The sequence below is a fragment of the Corvus hawaiiensis genome, chromosome 1 (assembly GCF_020740725.1).
Source record: "Corvus hawaiiensis isolate bCorHaw1 chromosome 1, bCorHaw1.pri.cur, whole genome shotgun sequence".
NCBI lineage: Eukaryota > Metazoa > Chordata > Aves > Passeriformes > Corvidae > Corvus > Corvus hawaiiensis.
In genome coordinates, this window is record NC_063213.1 from 15885163 (window position 1) to 15903669 (window position 18507).

An 18507-nucleotide genomic window follows, 5' to 3' on the forward strand; every position below is an offset into this window, starting at 1 on the left:
ATGGGGGCGGTGGATGCGATGGGGGCGATGGAGGCGATGGAGGCGATGGGGGCGATGGGGGCGATGGAGGCGGTGGCGATGGAGGCGGTGGGGGCGATGGGGGCGGTGGGGGCGGTGGGGGCGGTGGGGGCGATGGGGGCGATGGGGGCGGTGGATGCGATGGGGGCGATGGGGGCGATGGGGGTGGTGGGGGCGATGGGGGCGGTGGATGCGATGGGGGCGATGGGGGCGATGGAGGCGGTGGGGGCGATGGAGGCGGTGGGGGCGATGGGGGCGGTGGATGCGATGGGGGCGGTGGATGCGATGGGGGCGATGGGGGCGATGGGGGCGATGGAGGCGGTGGATGCGATGGGGGCGATGGGGGCGATGGGGGCGATGGGGGCGGTGGATGCGATGGGGGCGATGGAGGCGATGGGGGCGATGGAGGCGGTGGATGCGATGGGGGCGATGGAGGCGATGGGGGCGGTGGGGGCGGTGGATGCGATGGGGGCGGTGGGGACGATGGGGGCGGTGGATGCGATGGGGGCGATGGAGGCGATGGGGGCGGTGGGGGCGGTGGATGCGATGGGGGCGGTGGGGGCGATGGGGGCGGTGGATGCGATGGGGGCGATGGGGGCGATGGGGGCGATGGGGGCGGTGGATGCGATGGGGGCGATGGGGGCGGTGGGGGCGGTGGGGGCGATGGGGGCGATGGGGGCGATGGGGGCGGTGGGGGCGATGGGGGCGGTGGGGGCGATGGGGGCGATGGAGGCGATGGGGGCGGTGGGGGCGATGGGGGCGGTGGATGCGATGGGGGCGGTGGGGGCGGTGGGGGCGGTGGGGGCGGTGGGGGCGATGGGGGCGGTGGGGGCGGTGGGGGCGGTGGATGCGATGGGGGCGGTGGGGGCGGTGGGGGCGATGGGGGCGGTGGGGGCGATGGGGGCGATGGGGGCGGTGGGGGCGGTGGGGGCGGTGGAGCCGCCGCTGTCCCGGGCGGGCGCGGGCAGAGCCCGTGCGCGCAGCGCCGCCAAGCGGCGCCCGGCGGCTCCCGCCGAAAGAGGCGGTCCCAGCGGGAGCGCAGCCGCGAAGGTGGAAGATAAGGGTGGGGAGCAGAATGAAGCTCTCATAATCCAAGAGGAAATGGCCAGCGACCTGTTACACTATTTGGCCATGAAGGCCAGTGGCAGTCTGGCTTGTAGCAGCACCACTGTGGCCAGCAGGACCCGGGCAGTGATTGTTCCCCTGCACTCGGCACTGCCGAGGCTGCACCTCAAGTACTGGGCTCAGCTTTGGGCTCATCAGCAAAAAAAGGGCGTTGCTGGAGCATGTCCAGAGAAGGGCAATGAGGCTGGGGAAGGGTCCAGAGCGTAAGTCTGATGAGAAATGGCTGAAGGAGCTGGGGGTGTTTAGCCTGGAGAAACAGAGGCTCAGGGGAGACCTTACCACTCTGGACAACTGCCCGACAGGAGGCTGCAGCAAGGTGGGGGTCGGTCTCTTCTCACACATAGTAAGTGGCAGGATGAGAGGAAATCATCTCAGGTTGCACCAGGAGAGGTTTAGATTGGATATTTCTTCATGAAAAGGGTGGTCAAGCACTGGAACAGGCTGCCCAGTGAAATCACCATTCTGGAAGTGTTCAAAAGGTGTGTAGATGGGGCACTTGGGGACGTGGTTTAACGGTGAACATGGCAGTGCTGAGTTAACAGTTGGATGCAGTGATCTTGGAGGTCTTTTCCCTTATGATTCTGTGTTTCTACGTGTGCTGTCCACCAATAATTCCGTGGGAGTGATAAGGGAATTGCCCTTTAACAGCGGCAGGAGACTGACAAAAGGAGGCGAAGAGCAGCAGGAAAACAAAAGTAGGCAGAGGAAGGTGAGGCCATGATAGTCAAAACTTCAGCATCAAGACCATAAAAATGCAATGGAGGATAAAATCCTACCTGGAAATTGCATGGCTGAAATATCCCAGCAAGACACTTTGGTGCAAGCATGAAGAGGGGACACAATCCCTGACCAAAGATTAAGATCACTATGACAGGAGCTAGCAAGGAATTCAAGAGACATAAAAGTGTGCTGAGAAGGGAAAAAAGCCTCAAATAATTAAAAGGAAGAGTAACATTTCAAATAAAATGGCTCCAATGGCTCAAAATGGAAAAAATAATCAGGATGATTTCTCAGTTCAGGGAAGTCTCTAGTCACTATAGCCTCCTTCTGCATTGATTAAAATGCGTTAGTAGTCTCTGAGTTTTAGATTAATACTGAAAAGTAGATTCAGTTAAAAGTATTTTCTATAGTTCACTAATGCCCTGTCACTCATCCCAGGAAATTCCACAAAATGTAAAAGCACATAGAAAAGACTGCATTTATTGATACTGAATACAACTTCACTGAAAATTTCAAATCTGTACAGAACTCAAGTGTATAACAAAATGAACAAGCAAATCTTATTTTTTAACTTTCTCCTCCCCTCAGCAAACTATTAGATTCTCACAGCTTTTTTTGAATTCAGGGGTTTTAAGGTACCCTGTTTATGACAATACTTCTCATTTATGTACACTTTGCTTGAGAAAATAAAAGATTAAAGCATTAAAAAAGCACATCAAAAGCATCACAACTATGCTAGATTCCCAGGTAGAAATTCTGTCTCTTGAATAACTCTGTATAAGTGAATTAATCACTCCAGCTCTAAAGAGAAAATCCTATAAACTCTACTATTAAGAGGTACAATTATGAGGTTATTTCAATAATTGTACTTGTCAGTCTGGGATGACATTGCTGAAAAAATATGATTAACAAAATTTCCCTTGTGAAAACCCTCATAATAATCCAAATGCCACCGGAGTTGAACAAGGCAGTAAAAAGAATAGAACACCATTAGAAATGAGATTTTTTTTCTAAACAACTACGTAAGAAGTTAACGGCAGGTTTCTTTTAGGTGGTCCCCATCTAAAACTCTATATCACCATAAAAGCCTGAGGCATCTCAATGTTTTCAGACTAGATCTTCCAAAATCTAGTGCCCATGGGTAGGCACACTGGATGTGAGCAGAAGTTAATGTTGTGATATGAGTAGCTTACCTAAAAATAGTAGCAGCTATTTGGGTCAATGTATGATAATGAAAACTTGTTTTCAAACTACTAAATGATGAATAATCAATCTATAACATGCCTGAAGTGTCTTACTAAGTACTCTTCAGGGATGATGTGTATCAATCCCACTCCTGACTGGAAAAGGAAGATTCTTGTGAAACTCAGACCACCATTACACTTTACCAAAGCCATGAAGAGCAGTCATGTGAAACTGTAAAAGCATGGAACAAACTCCCATGAACCACCTACCAAAATGTTGCCTTCTGATCAATAAACTTCTAAATTGAACCTCTAATCTTGAGTAGCTTGAAACAATTGCTGACATTTCAGATTAAAATACGTCTGTCACAAAACTACACGTAACGTATGAACTCCACTTAATCTTACATTGATCAAGGACAGTCAGTACTAATTCTGGGTACTAGAGAATTAAACAAGGTCAAATACACTAACAATTAAGAGAGAAAGCCCCAAATGATATATAGGAGAAAAATACAGAGATTTAGGGGCTTATACCAATGATTATTCTAGGTGGGGTATCAGAGCCCCAAACGTGGTGGCATTGATTTTTAAGCAAAAGGAAGCCAGTTTCCAGAGGAACAGGGGTCTGGCCTAGCATGACCAAAATTAGTTCTGAGTTGGCCATAATAGCAGTGCTCGATGCAGTTCAGGTGAGCACTGACACCCTGATGTGGTTTTCTGAACCCTCATTTTGGTCGTTCTCTTCCTCTGACCCTCCAGAGCTGGATGCTTTGCGTGTGCCAGAGAGATTCCTATACTTTGGAGTTTCCTCAGCTACTACTGCACTAAAAACTCCAATTAGGTAAAGAAGTGCCAGCTGAAGCAGATGTTTTTATCAGGCCATGCACTAGTTTGTCTCTGCTGAGCCAGGGGCAGCACTGGACCACCTCAGATACATATTCTGCACACCCCCTCACACACCAACCAGGCACCAAACAGTTTCAGCTGCCACAGAAGTGAGGCAGATTGTCTGGAGAGTGAGAGAACACGCATGCAGAGACAGAACCTGTGTCTCTCCATGTACCAGCACAAGGGCAGAGGTGTGTCAAGCACCCGAGCCAGCCCAGGAACCGTGGCAGATCGCCAGCCTGGCTGGCTGTTCAGCACCCGCAGTCAGGGCACGTGCTTGCTCACAAGGCTCCCGCAGGGGAGTCTGCAAGATCCTCACACAACAACTAAGGAGTTCAGGAAATGCTCCAAACTCATCAGATGGCAGATGAGGACAGCCAAGCAGATCTCTCTCTTGAGAGAGGTTTGGTATCTGATGAGACAATCCAGGGCAAGAATAGCAGTTCAGTGTTAGTTTAACAGGGAGTAGTAGTTGAAGACGAATAGCATTTCCTTGGAGATACTGCTTCCTTTATATACCAAACCTATTAAAGATGCACTGTTTACTTTGGGATGGGTGCTTTGTTTAAAATATATTAAGAACATGCTTGGTAGTTAGACCTTGATTTATGCTTACCTGAAAGCTCATGTTGTAGTTGATAGGGCAGTTTGATTTCTAGACTTGTGTTCAGACACCCAGCAGGTACAAATTCATAGAGTGGAAATTTTGAAATGAAAGCATACATGCATCTAAACCCCAGAAAAACATGCCTAACTTGGCGTAGTCTCCATGTCACAAGTCCCTGTTCTCTGCACATGTAGCTCAGAGTTTTAAGAGCATTTGCCATTTGAGCTTACAGCTGACCCAAGAGTTACTCTGACCTGCCCTTCAATGCCAGGAGGTGCCAGCCCTGCCCTTGAGCAGCTCCTTGGTGTGAGCCCTGTCAGCCTCTGAGGTCAGTGACACATTTACCAGGCAGGTTTCTGCTGGCGCTTTACTCCCTAGACCACTTCAGGGCTGGCAAAAAGGACTCAGCAGGAGGTGAGGGAAGCAGTAAGCAAGGGTCGGCTCTTTCTGCAGGGAGCTGGGTGTCAGATAAGCTGTGTGAAGCCTCATCCTCACTGAGCAATTCTTCCAGTGAAATGACCTGTGGGACAAACAAGAGTCCTGAAAGATCTTGCCCTATCAAGATGACACATATATTCCACTTTACACACACCCACACCCCCGTCTCTAATTGTTCAGGTGAAGAGGTGCCAGGGGACATAAGAATACACAACAAATTAATTCTCTTTTTTTAATTACATGAAATTCAGACACCACCCTAGGTCAAAGGGAACTCTGGGAATTTTTACCCTAAAACCAGGGCAGTACTGAGAGGTTCAGTTATCCATGTTTCCGCTGGCAATGTTACTGCAAGCAGAAAGGGGGTTTTATTTAGCAAATGAAGACAGGGACATGCTGTCAGTGGTTTAATAGCTTTTCCATTTAAAAAAATATAAAAGACTTACTGTGAAATTGAATCTCCAACATGAAGAAGAAGTTTAATAAACCTTTCAAAATGCGGAAGAAAGGAAAAGCCTTTACTCCGAGGATGCAGAGCAGCAGCTTGAGAAACCTGGGTGGAACTGATGAACATCAGAGCCCCTTGGCACCATCACGTAGTCCAGACTTGCTGATAACACATTTACCTTCTGTAGCACCATCTGCCATTGGCTTTGGTCATTTTACCAAATAACTCTTCCCAGGACAAGTTTTTTGCTGCTAACAAGGATGTATCCAGCAGAACAGGAACCCCCAACAAATTCTGATAGCATCCCAATTACACTGAAAAAAGATCCAATCACAGATTTTTGCCCAGAGAGGTATGTAAGACATTGTCAGCAAATCTGCCTGGCCAGGCAGGAGAAGAAAGCTGTCCAGGCTGTTCAGAACTCTGAGGCAGCACACTAAGTGACGTCCATGTGCCAACTTTAGAAATATGGGAGAATGATACGGATTTATTTTAGTGACACAATTCTACAATTACACAATTCTAGCTGCTGATACAGATGACTATGATGGTATTTCCCATGAATAATTTTCTTGTAATATAGAGTGAAAGGGAGATGAGCCTAATTACACATTTTCAGCATCACTATATTAACACACTTTTACACAGCCCAGATTGATTTCAAACTGGAGCACAGGGATTAGTCTTTGAGCATGGCACTGCATGCAGGAGTAGATGGCATCCCTTTGCAAATGCTCTCTGGCATGTGTGACTAACAGAAGGTGACAAAATACTGTCACACATACTGAGTAACTGCTGGAAAGATCAGGTTGTTCAAGCCATGTTTGCAAACCTGCTGTGCTAAGTCTGGTATATGGAGCTGTGTAGTACAGCTGCATATGGCCATCAGATCCAGGTAGGGCCCATCCAGGATGCAACAAGATTTCCCAGGATTTTCCTAGTTCCCATGGGAGCCAAACTTGACAGTTCATTCTATAGAAAGTCCTAGATCAGGTGTCTTTATTAGGGAGGAGAAAGTGCTTTTTGACTTCCAGATTCTCAGCTAGCTGGAGCCCTGAGTGGTAGAGAGTCTGCATCAGTCCTTTCCCTCAGACAGGCTTCTCAAACAAAGAGCCATAGTTAGAAAATACAGAAATCTGTATTAAGGAGCATCTAGGAAACAATTCCAGATGGGGTAGTACAGCAGCAGCAACACAGGCATCCATGAAGGTTAGAAGGATAAAGCTGATGCCTACAGCTACGAAAGACTGAATCTTTTCGAGCAGCTGTTGTAGACCAGAGATAGAAGATAGAGAAACTTAACAGACACCTAAAATGACTGATGTGTAACTGGAATCCAAAATTTTAATATTACTGAAAAATTATTTTGCAGAATTCAACATCTACATGGATCTCAGTTGCAAATAAAAGCTTTTGCTCGATTGGCTACAGGAAAACAACAAATAAAGTAAAAATGGGAATTCCTCGGATCAGTCATGTCGTTTTATAATCATATTAAGCTGCTTCTGCTGTAGTCCTTGAGCATGCCATGACATCTGATAAAATACTACCCCAATGGCACTGCTTGCAATATGACTGCACTAGCTCAGACAGTCGCCTCAGGAGTTCTGAAGGCTGTTTCTCTATTATACTGAATAGTTGCTTAGCAAATGCATAACAAGGACATCAAGAGCAACATACACAACAACAGTTCTTTCCCCAGTTTCTCATCACTTTTCCTTGACCACCTCTATTAAGTAATTAATATAGAAAACACATCCCACAGCTCCAATCAACACCTTCCGAACACCTTCCTAGGAAGAATACAAGGTTTGATCCAGGGGAATTTCACTTGCTTTGACTTACAGGTGCAGAGCAATTCAATAAAGCCCCTTTAATTATGCAGTGTGAAAGATAGCATTAATTTCAGGATGGGTAATTAATGAAAAGCTGGTAATCTTGTAACAGGACTCAGTGCCCCTGGCTCAGTTCTTTATTGCCCTGCTTCAGATAAAAATATTTGATAGGGAGGATAAAAATTGGTGTTTTATCCCCCTGCTCAAGGAATCTAGAGAGTGACAGCTTCTGTACACCACTACAGAAAGCAAAGAGGGTCTCCAGAACACAGAGTAAGCCCAGGATTGCATTTGCATGTTAGTGAAGCCGTTTTCAAGGACCTTAACCCAGACCCTTCTCCTTGGTTAGTGCCGACTTTAAAGCAGTACCTGCAATCCTCTTCTCCAACTTGTCTAATACTAGTCAAAGTTTGGCAGACTGTCCCTCCTCAGCAAACAACAGCTCCAGGGCTTGGAAGGGTGTGGAGGATGGGGAGGAAAGCTATTGCATGGTGAGCAAATACAGAACCCAATAAGGTGTGGACATGTCATCAGATGCTGACAAAGCAGCTGCCTTTACTGCACGAGTTAGGGAGGGCAGCACCTGAAGAGAGTCCATGTCTCTGTGTGATGGGCATTTATGCAGGTGGCTTTAGGGGGTTAAAGTGGCACATTAATCCCAAATTATCTGTGACCATTCCTACTTTATGGAAGTTTTCAAGTGATAAACACACTAGCACTTTTTAAGCTGGAAAGGATACTCTTCTGTAAAACTGCAAGATCAACAGGCAGCAGTTAAACTTAAGAAAATTAATTCAAAACAGAGATTTAAAAAAACCAATCCAAAGTAATTTTCTACAAATAAAACTAACTTGTGAAGCTCATTGATACAGGATGTTATAGAGGGCAATGTAACAATCAAAAGGAAACCAAGTAAGCTTGTAGAAAAAAGACCCAGCATATCTATTAAGATAGAAGCCACCTTTGTCTCAGCAAATAACTAAACAGCAAAATGTCTGAACTGCTGAGAGATCCTGATGCAGGCACATACTGGTATTGGTTGACATCTTCAGTGGACGGCCTCAAGCTTACCCCTGTCGCACTAACACAGCCAAAGAGGTGGTGAAAGTTTTGCTTAATCCTGTAACACCAAGGTTTGGGGTTCCTTTGGGTATGTCCTCAGACAGGACCACATTTTGTTGCAAATGTGATTCAGAAGTCAGTCAGATTTTGGGAACTGCTTGGGATCTGCACACACCTTGCAGACCCCAAGCAAGCGGTAAAGTAGAATGCATGAATGGGACCCTTAAGGCACAAATTAGCAAAATTTGTCAAGAGACATCCCATGACCTGGGTCCAGGCCTTGCCTATAGCTTTACTGAGGATCCGCATACAAGCAAGGCAGAGGGATAACATCAGTCCCTATGAAATACTGTATGGCAGGCCATATCAAATTCCACACGTTCCAGGTGGAATTCACATGAGGGGAAAACTTGATTTACAGAGATACCTAATGGCTTTAGGTTCTACTTTGCAGAAGCTCTAGAATTACATCATGTTATCCAGACCCATAGGACTGGACACTCCTGCACATCCCTTCCAGCCTGGAGACTGGGTCTATGTCAAGTGGTGGGACAGTGATCCTCTACAAGGCCAAGTGGAGAGGACCATTCCAGATTTTGCTGACCGCCCTCACCGCAGTCAAAGTCGCTAGCAAAAGACCCTGGATTCACTACTCCAGAGTTGAGAAGGCTTCTGCTCCTGAAACAACTGAGAAAACAGAGACGGATACAAAGAAAGATTATGTAGTTAAAATGATGTTTTCCTGTGCTTATCTACACAGTTGGTAACCCTGACTCAGGTTTGGAACCACATTTTGCACATGATTCTAGTCCAAAGCGTATCCAAAGAGATTCATCTGGATACAAAACTAATAATTGACATGTAAACTGAAGTGAAAAGATCTACAAAATTTGTTTACAATTTGAGAACTTTGAATATTACCCAGTGTAAGATCTAAGTTGATTGTATCTTCCACACCCTGCTTTCATGGTTACCAAACTGACCCTGGATTAAAGATTGTTTATAATGATTGTAATTGTAATTCTTGTTTATAGATATACACTGCTGTTAGACACATTATTAGTAGATATTTAGAATATTTAGAATAGTCTCAACAAGGTAGAGGCCTTGTCAAGCCTCTAAAGGGGGGAAATGATGCCTAAGGTTTTAACTTTTATATTTTTAAAATCCTGTAGTGCTTAGTGTGTAACTCTGAAGTTTCTTGCAGCCTGTTAACTTCTGCTTTCCCATGCTAGGTAGACATAACAAAGCCTCTCCAGGCTCTTCACGGACACCTAGACTGGCCTAGGCCCAAAAAGTATAACCAAAAAGCCTCTAAGGGGAGGTAAGCTGAGGGGAATTCCATCATTAAACTGAAGCTTTAATTGGAGAATTAACCCTGATATGCAAATGAGCCAAACCTATAAAAGTGCGAAGAACTCGTGACCTGTCGTCCATCTTGGGGTCCATCTTGGCAAGAGCCTCTGGCTCCCCAGGGGGTACCTTTGAAGGCCTTTCAAATAAATACCTACTTTTATTCCCTTACTCCTGTCTAGTCTCTTGTTTCTAGGAGGCCTCTTAAGGCATCAATCCCTTGTACATCCATGCATTTCACATGCTATTTCCCCTACACTTGGCAACTTCCAAATACAGGATGAAAGACAAATATTAAAAGTCTCAGGAAGAATTTTGTCACTCAGCCTTGGGTCTCTCTAAAAATGCAGAAACAATGTGTATTCCAATTAATTCATTCAAGATTACTCCCATTTTCTGAGAAAAATCAAATATTTGCATGATATGAAACACAAGAGAACACACTGGGTTAAAAAGTGAGGAAAATTACAAGTTCATCCATCCAAATTTCCCATTGTTGTTGTTTGTTAGGTATTTCATCTTGCTCCATTTGCAATGGTTTATTAGGTCAGAGCATTCAGCTTCCACCGATGAAAACTTGCTTTTAAAAATCAGTCCAAGCTCACGCAACACAAAAACCAAGTAATGTTTCTGGTGCTGGAAGTATTTTTTAGGAACAAAACACAAAGCATCACATGTTCACATGCCAACACCTTTATCATTCTTTTTTCTCAATCCATCCCCTACAATCTTCCCTATTTAAAAGACTGCTGTGACGTATACACCTCTACAAATATTAAACTAGTACTGCCATCACGATTTCTGTCATTTTTAAGCAAAGAAGAAGTCACGTTTATTTTGTAGTAGCAATAGTTTCTTTTTTATTTTTAATATACTTTAGGAAACAATATACAAAGCTGAGCTTTTCCACCATTTTCAAACGGTGAGTTGCTCCAATTACACAAATTCAGCGTTTTGTGATGGTTAAGAACAGCAGTCAGCACCAGACTTAAACAGTTAGCTACAACACAAACATCCTTCGAAATGAAATGTCATAATATCAAGACAGGTAAACCAGGAGTTAACATATGACAACTGTTGGGGAAGGTGTCTTACATCATTCTTGTTGAATTTTATATTTCCTTAAATATTTTATACATATTTTCCTGTTTACAAGTTTTAAACAAAACCTCCCTTGAGGAATTATTTAAGTACAAAAATGTTCAACAAGAACAGTTCTAATAAAGAATCCCCAAAAAGACCAAATTTTAATGTGTTGACCAAAGGAAATGAAAACCAGTGTTTCTTTGCTTTAACATGTTTATTACAACAGATACAATTCACATCTGACTAGCTTTTTTTTCCTCTTTCCCCTCCCACAACCATGTTAACATGTTCATTGGGCTATTTCCTTATATTTGAGCAAGTAATGTACTTTCAGCACACATGCCCAGCAGTACTATAAGTCCATTCTTACAGGGTGCAAATGGAAATACGTTTCAATAATTTATACAAACAAGTGGGTTATGCTCAATCACTGCAATTTTAAGCTACTGTACACAGGAATGAAAAGATTATAGAAAAAGTGCCATAGCAACAGTGCCTTAAGAAAAGAGAAAATTAGAAGCATTAAAAAGCTGATAAAATCAGATTTAGGATTTCATGGGGAAATGGAACACAGAAGATGAAAAACATTTCTCTGTAAAACAGAAATGGAGAAGCACTGCTCTCGACACGGTGCAAGTGTGGAAACAGTTGTTTCGTGGTATTTTGTACATTGCCCAAACTGTTGCAGCCTTAGACACAGATCGCCTGGCGCTTGCATTGAATTTTAGGAAATGAAAAATTTCTGACTGATAAATTAACTAAAAAAAAAAAACAACCAGAAAAAAAAAAAAACAAACAAAAAAACCAAAAAAAAAACCAAAAAAAAACCCAACCAAAAACAAAAAAGAAAAGAAAGAAAAAAAATAAAAAGAAAGCTAATTTTGCAGACAGGTTTACATGTAAGAGGCTAGGTATTTAGCCACCTCAGCATTGATTAGTTTTGGATGTCTAAGCTCTGATACACATGGCTTCCCATGGCTTCACTCTACAAAATATATTTACAACGTGAAGAATACATCTACAAGAAATCTACATTTCAAGGGTTTTACAAATCATTCTTGTATCTTTCCCCTGAATTTGACTCCCTCCTGTCCCCTTCCCCATGTCAACTTTTTTTTTCTGCCCAGCTCAACGGTCCAAAGTCTACTCAAATGCAGCTCAAAAGTGTTAAGACTGGGCATCAGTTTAATAGTTCCTGTACTCAAAACCATGTGCAATTGTTTACAACTTTTCACACCATGAAGGAATTCTGATTCTTTAGCTTTTCAAGTTCTTTAATTTGTTGCCTCAAAAATAGTATCCTGCAAGAGAAAATAAATAAATTAGTATAATCATTTCCATTATACAGATGTATTAAATAAGCATCTACACAAGTACTTCTACAATTTCAGTGAAAGATACCAAGTTCCTTAGCTCCATTAAAAAATTCAGATATTAAGTTAATTCCCAATCTGTTCAACAACCTACAACCACATGCAGATACACAAAGGCTAGGTGTGTTTGACACTTTAGTTCAAAAAACTAAGTTGCTCTATTTCTATTATGACTTACGCAGTTACATTTAGGTCTGCTCTTCACTTGAATGTAGCTCCCAGAAAAAGCAGGACACTGGCAAGTAAGCCAAGTAACTGAATAATCTGGAGAACAGCATTATGTCTGTGTCATGCAGTTTTCCAGACTGTAAAACAACCTGAAGTGCTCAATTGTTTTTAAATGAGTGAGTTTCCTTCTAGGCAACACTGTTTTTAGTATTTGGTTCTATTTAGTATTCAGTCTCTAGTTATGGAAAGCGCCAATCTCAAAAATATTTGAGGCACCATTAAAGGGCATCTAAGAAAAAAAAGTTGTAACTACACCTTGCTTAGAAATAAATGATATTGCTTACAACTTTTTATACATTTTTTCTTCTTCTACTGAACTGACATAAGCAATTACTGCAACTAACAAACATTTGGTTTACAGGACCGTTTCCCAGAATTTTTAATGAACATTTCTCAACGACTTTTCATGATGCTGAACGTAATGCAAATATGTCAGTGAAGTAAGAAAATACTCAGGGAGAGTTTAGGTTTTATATAAATATTCTGTGAAATCTGAAGCAACTTTAATCAATGCAGAGAAAGCATCAATTCAGCAGACTTCTGTGAAACACTTAAAAAATATGTGCCCAGTTCATTAAAAATGAATTTTTTACTGAAAAGCAGGTGAAAAATTATTAAGATACACTGAAAAGATAACATTTAACTTCAAGGCATGGGCATATAAAAGGTATCAGTCAGTGAAAAGTGCCATTTCACATGCTGTCAGTTATGATTCAAACAATGTATGTGCTTTGTCTAGAGATGAAGTTCCTTCTTAGAAGAAATTTAAGTAGTACTCTTCTGTGCAAAAGTACAGAAATAGTATAATCATTTAAATGTATTGATTTTGATAATCCCATCCTTTGCGAAAGCCTCCCCCATCAACTTGGTTACTTATGCCTTGTATTCCACATCTTTAGGATTGCAGCAAAAATAAAAGATACATGTTACTATAGGCTCAAAATCATAATAATAAATTATCCATTGACAGTTTAAGGATACAAAGTGTACAAGAAACAAGATGCTATTTAATGAGCTGAACAATGATATTTCACATTTTATTTCAGATCAAATGTGAACTCAGACACAAAAGACACCTTAGGAAATAAAAACTGTATGAAACCAAGTAGTTCATTAAATATACTACAGAAATCATTCATGTAGTGAAGTTACAAAATAAAGCTTCAGAAAAAATGGGTATTTTCAATTCTTGATCAGTAAAGGTTTACAAATATATTATAGCCTGCTTCTAAAGGATTGTTTCACTAACTGCCAAAATGCAAGAGCTTCTAGAATAAATGCAGCTATTTTAACATTACGGCAACGCCATTAAGGTGGCTTCAAACAGTAAATCAGAAGCACTGTACTCAAACTGTAGCGTGACTTAATAGTTGGGATAACATCATGGAAAATGGAAACTGAGTATGAAAGTAGATTCAGGACCATGACTACTGGTGAAAATTTTGAGCATGTATTTTAAGATTACAGTTCCCAATCTTGCACAAAGTATTCAGAAGTATGGCTGTGTATTGCTTCAGGGATACACAAGACACCGGCTATCACTGACTTAAGAAGAGAAGTCCACTTTGCTATTAGCAAACATTAATTTTTCCTTAGCTTGTGATGTAAATTACACCTGTTCATACTTGCTCTGGCTTTAGACCTATTGAATCTCTCATACAAACTGTAGTGTTTCAGATCAGGAAAAACTCTGTAGATGTGTACCTAACATGATCCATGCACTATGTATGCACAGATTCTCTAGAAGCATGCTGAAATCCTGTGAGTTTATCAGTTTCTTGTAATGCACTAATGTATTTGCAAGGGTATTTCTTTTCTATCCAATTAAAAATACAGAAATTGCTATCTGGTTCTATTTAGTGGAGGGAAACAGGTAGAATGTACACAGGGAAGAAAGGCAGCTTGCAAACATGGCAAGTATTGGTGTACTTACAAAGTCATCACTGAACAGAACTCATGCAAAATAATGCCAGAATGAAGTTCTAGTAACACCTTGAAAACTCAAGATATGCACAGAGCACACACTTACCTTTGCTCACGCAAAGTTGCTTGAATTTCACATACTCGAACTAAAGACCTTAAATTCTTTAATTCAGTACAAATTTCTGACATATGCACACTTCCCATGTTATGGGCTTCTTCACGTAATCTTGATGCCTGCAGTGGTTACACATAAAGGTTAGGTTTTTGAATCATGCATTGGAAACAACTGGCAGCAGCCAAAGTATTGCTGGATGTGTCTTGAAATAGCAAAGCACTCTAATTTCAAAAGGGAGTATTAAATCAGAAACACATTCAGTTCTCTACAAAAGCCCATTTCACATCAGAAATAAACAACACTGCTGCCCAGAAGCTGCCTAACTGAGGTCTAAGCTAAGGCAGGGATAGCTTAGACTTTGATCCTAACAAATGTTTACCCGACCATCTTGAAAGACAGTAGATGACAGGGCTCCGAGTTTCCAAAGTAATTTGTTCAAGTAGTTCAAAGTCTCCATCATATTTCAATGGCAGACTTAAATTTCCCAACTAATCAGGCCTTAGTGACAAAAATTACTGAATGCCATCTTCTTTCCAGCTACCTGGTACATGACAAAAAAACCTTTGCAACCCTCTTCAGGTGTTCTCTTCCCGACAAACTCCATTACTTTAATGCCCCCACTTAGTCAGCCAGAGACAAGCAGAAGTGTAAATTTAAGGGGCATGACCTATCCAATTCCCAATCTGTGCATTTCTCAAAGTCTCATCACTGAACTGGATATGACTCCAGAGAACTCCTCAACAGCACCAAGGAGAACAGTATAATTACTCTGAGGCCCTGTGCATTGTGCTGCAATAAGGAAGAGGACTTCTTGCAAACGGCACATGAAAAAATTGTTTCAAATACAGCCTTCCCTGCAGCATTACTGTTTAGCAATGTTATCCTCTGCTACACTGGGTCTAGCTGGGGTGGATGAAATTCTCTTCATAGCAGTCCACATGGTGCCATGTTTTGAATCTATGACCAAGCCAGTGCTTGACAACACAATAATGTTTTAGCTATTCCTAAGCAGAGCCTACATAGCATCAAGGGTTTCTCCCTTTCTCTCTCTGACCCCCTCTCCACCGCGCCAACACGCTGTGGGTGGACAACAGGTGGGGAGGGAACAAAAATGGGACAGCTAACCCAAACTGACCTTGGGGATATTCCAGTCCACACAATGTGTCATGCTCAGCAGTAAACCTGGGGGGCACTTTTCCAGTGGTTGCCATGGCTTGGCTTGGCATTGGCTGGCTGGTAGTGACTGGTTTTGCATCACTTTCCCCCACACTCTTTTACTCTTTAACCTGCCTACACCTCAACTCATGAGTTTTCTCACTTTTTCCTAATTGCTCCCCCTATCCTGCTGGGGCAGAGCAAGCAAGTGGCTGTGTGGTGCTTAGCTGCCTACTGGGATTCATCCACACCTGCTTAGGTACTCGTATGCTTAATTTTTCATTCCCAAAAATAATGTTATTTAGCACAAATCTTCATCAACCTCTGGCATTTCTCCAGTTCAAAGCAGCATTTTGTGTTCTAATTTCCTACATTAAAAGTTTTTTTCTGGAGTTTGTGAACATCCAGGAGTACCCTGGTCTCCAGTAGGATATAATTTCCCATGTCTTCCCTGCACAACTCCAGTTACTGAGTTGTTTTTCAGTTTCCCATGTTAAGTGCTTTTTATGAGTTCTGTGACATAACTGCTGTAGTTCAAGAACGTTTTAGCTATTACTACTGCACAGAATATTTCTTCAAGTCTGACTGCTTTAGCACATACCTGTCCTGGCTCTTCTAATTTATTTACTTATTTATTTTTCAGTTTACTCTGGCATGTGCTCTTCTGCCCTAATTTCAAGTTACACTATGCATCTGACAGCTATCTGAAGAAACCAAGACACTGCATTTTTAGTCTCTCCACTTTGATCTATCTTATCTTCTTCACTATGTACTGCATCTATACTTTCATTCACTTTTTCTTTTGTATCAAATATCTCACTTAAGTGCCTCAAGTGCTACTATTCAAAACTGGTCTATAAACAACAGTATCATGTGAAATCATCTGAAATAGCAGACAGGACGACACAGCATGTAGCACAAAGTACCCAACTGAGTAAATGACTGCCTAGCATTAGCTGAGTTTTTTGATCTCTTTATTATCAACAAAGGAAAAAAAACCCAAAACCTATGCACTGCATAGATCTGTTTTCTATATTAAGATGACTTGTGATCACTTGTCAATTCAGTACACAGTGAAAATAATACTTTCAAAACTATGGGCCAGTGCCACAGATAAGTGCCTGTACTGCATCATTTCCTTAAAGACTCTCCACAACAACGGCTCAGTATTTGGCTCAGTACAGGTTGGTAATGTCTTAAACCTGATTTTAAAAATTTAATGAAAAGAAGCAAGAATCCTAACAGAGTCTCAGTCTTGCAAGTTACTACCCAGAAGTCTCCAGTGTAGGTTTGTGCCAGCATGCAACCACTCTTCAAAAGACCAAAGTAAACTAGGCTAGGTAAGATTACTATCCCAGACTGCAACAGAGAGGGCTGCCTGTGAAATTAACTGAACTAGATTCAATAACCAATACGGTTCCTTTGAGTAATACATTCCAAGCAGCATCCAGTTTCCTTGTATTACTACAACACAACAGGTTTCATGCAACTAGCTATAATATATGGATGGCAGTTCTACTGGATTTCCCATTATGTAAAAATAGCCCAAATTCAGTCCAAGTACTCTACATCAATTTACAAACAAGGTAGAGTTTCTTTTTCACTTTTTTAGAACTAACAAGTCAGTAACTAGAACTGCGGAATAGTCTCAGTTTAACTCTGTACCTAATTTATAACATTTTACACATTAACAAAAATATCATTATTTAAAAATATGTTGAAATCTATGTTCTTTGCAAATTTCAACAGAACTTCAGCAGTAAGAAAACAGTTATGAGGATAGCCACTCATCTGAGGGAATTTCAAAAACACTGAGACTTCCGAATGAGACTGAAAATCCCCAACTGCTGAAAGGCAAACACACGTAAAACCTGCAAGTCTGGCCTAATCTCTCTTTCCTCTCTTCTGGCTAAGGACAAGCATCAGAGTTTGGGGCTTTTTAAAATACTTTTGATTCCTAGAAAAAGCAACCTGAGTAAGAAACCCAAATTTTAAGCTACACGTTATGCATTCTCACAGGGAACAGAGCAAAGGAGTACTCACCTGCTTTTCTGCGTGATCCGCAGGCCAGCCTTGAACATGCTTTATAAGGTTTTCATTGAAGTGTGCTGCTAGCGTAGGTGTTAATGAACATGTGGGTCGTACAGATGTATTTTGCGGTGCAGGTGTTGAGTTTGATGCACTGCTGCTAGAGGTATGATTTGGACCTGGTGATGGACTTCTTTGACTACTAGAAGAAAGAATTAAAAAAAGCAAGTCAGCATTTAAAAACATATCTGAACCTATAGAAAAATGAACACTAAAAATCCATTGCTTCCAGGCACAAAAATAACATAAAAGTGTTCAAACCACAAGTAAATACTTCTGGTAGACCAAATCTGTACCACTTTTCTACAAGCTTCTAACTTTTATTGCAATGTTTGTGTGCTACAATGTAACGGGGTTTTTTGTTGTTTAGTTGGGTTTTGTGTTTGTCTGGTTTTTAATTCTGAGAGCTGTTCAAGAGATGTAAGCAGTGCCTAGATGGTGTTGGATAGAGAATGTGTACATGTATGTTCTCCCTTCAAACAGCTGCAAACCTAAGATTTTCAGTAATGAGGTATCAGATGTGAGTCAAACAGCTTTATTCAACAGAGGTTCGCCATAATAATCATTAAGAACAATGCCTGATGTTCTGATCTAAAACTACAGCCATATGGGATTTGAGGAGCTCACTACTCATGTCAAAACACAACCCAGGAGGTTCTGTCATATTGTATGTCTTCACTTAATGCACTCAGAAGAACAATCACAGGAGTAGTGTGTTTCTAGCCACCAAACTTGACTGCTTTACTGGGACATACTCAGTGTAACAGTGATGGTACGTCACATTTATGATTTTCTTTGGCACTACACATACTGAGAAATAGTAGCACTAATTGTGTAAGTACCTAACAACTCTCCCAC

At 41.9% G+C, this 18507-nt stretch overlaps 1 protein-coding gene across 3 annotated transcripts in view; it reads right to left on the bottom strand.

The window, feature by feature from the left end:
* Positions 1-11934: 11934 nt before the first annotated feature.
* Positions 11935-18507, bottom strand: part of WAC (WW domain containing adaptor with coiled-coil) — a 57226-nt gene continuing 50653 nt past the window's right edge. For 2 of the 3 annotated variants that reach the window (XM_048294306.1, XM_048294287.1), the window contains 3 exons: positions 17605-17791; positions 14398-14525; positions 11935-12068 (listed from right to left, as the gene is read on the bottom strand). In XM_048294306.1, coding sequence (XP_048150263.1) covers positions 11999-12068; positions 14398-14525; positions 17605-17791 — 385 coding nt within the window. In that variant the 3' untranslated portion in view covers positions 11935-11998. The remainder of the gene's footprint in view (positions 12069-14397; positions 14526-17604; positions 17792-18507) is intronic. The other variant, XM_048294296.1, reaches the window with a different exon arrangement.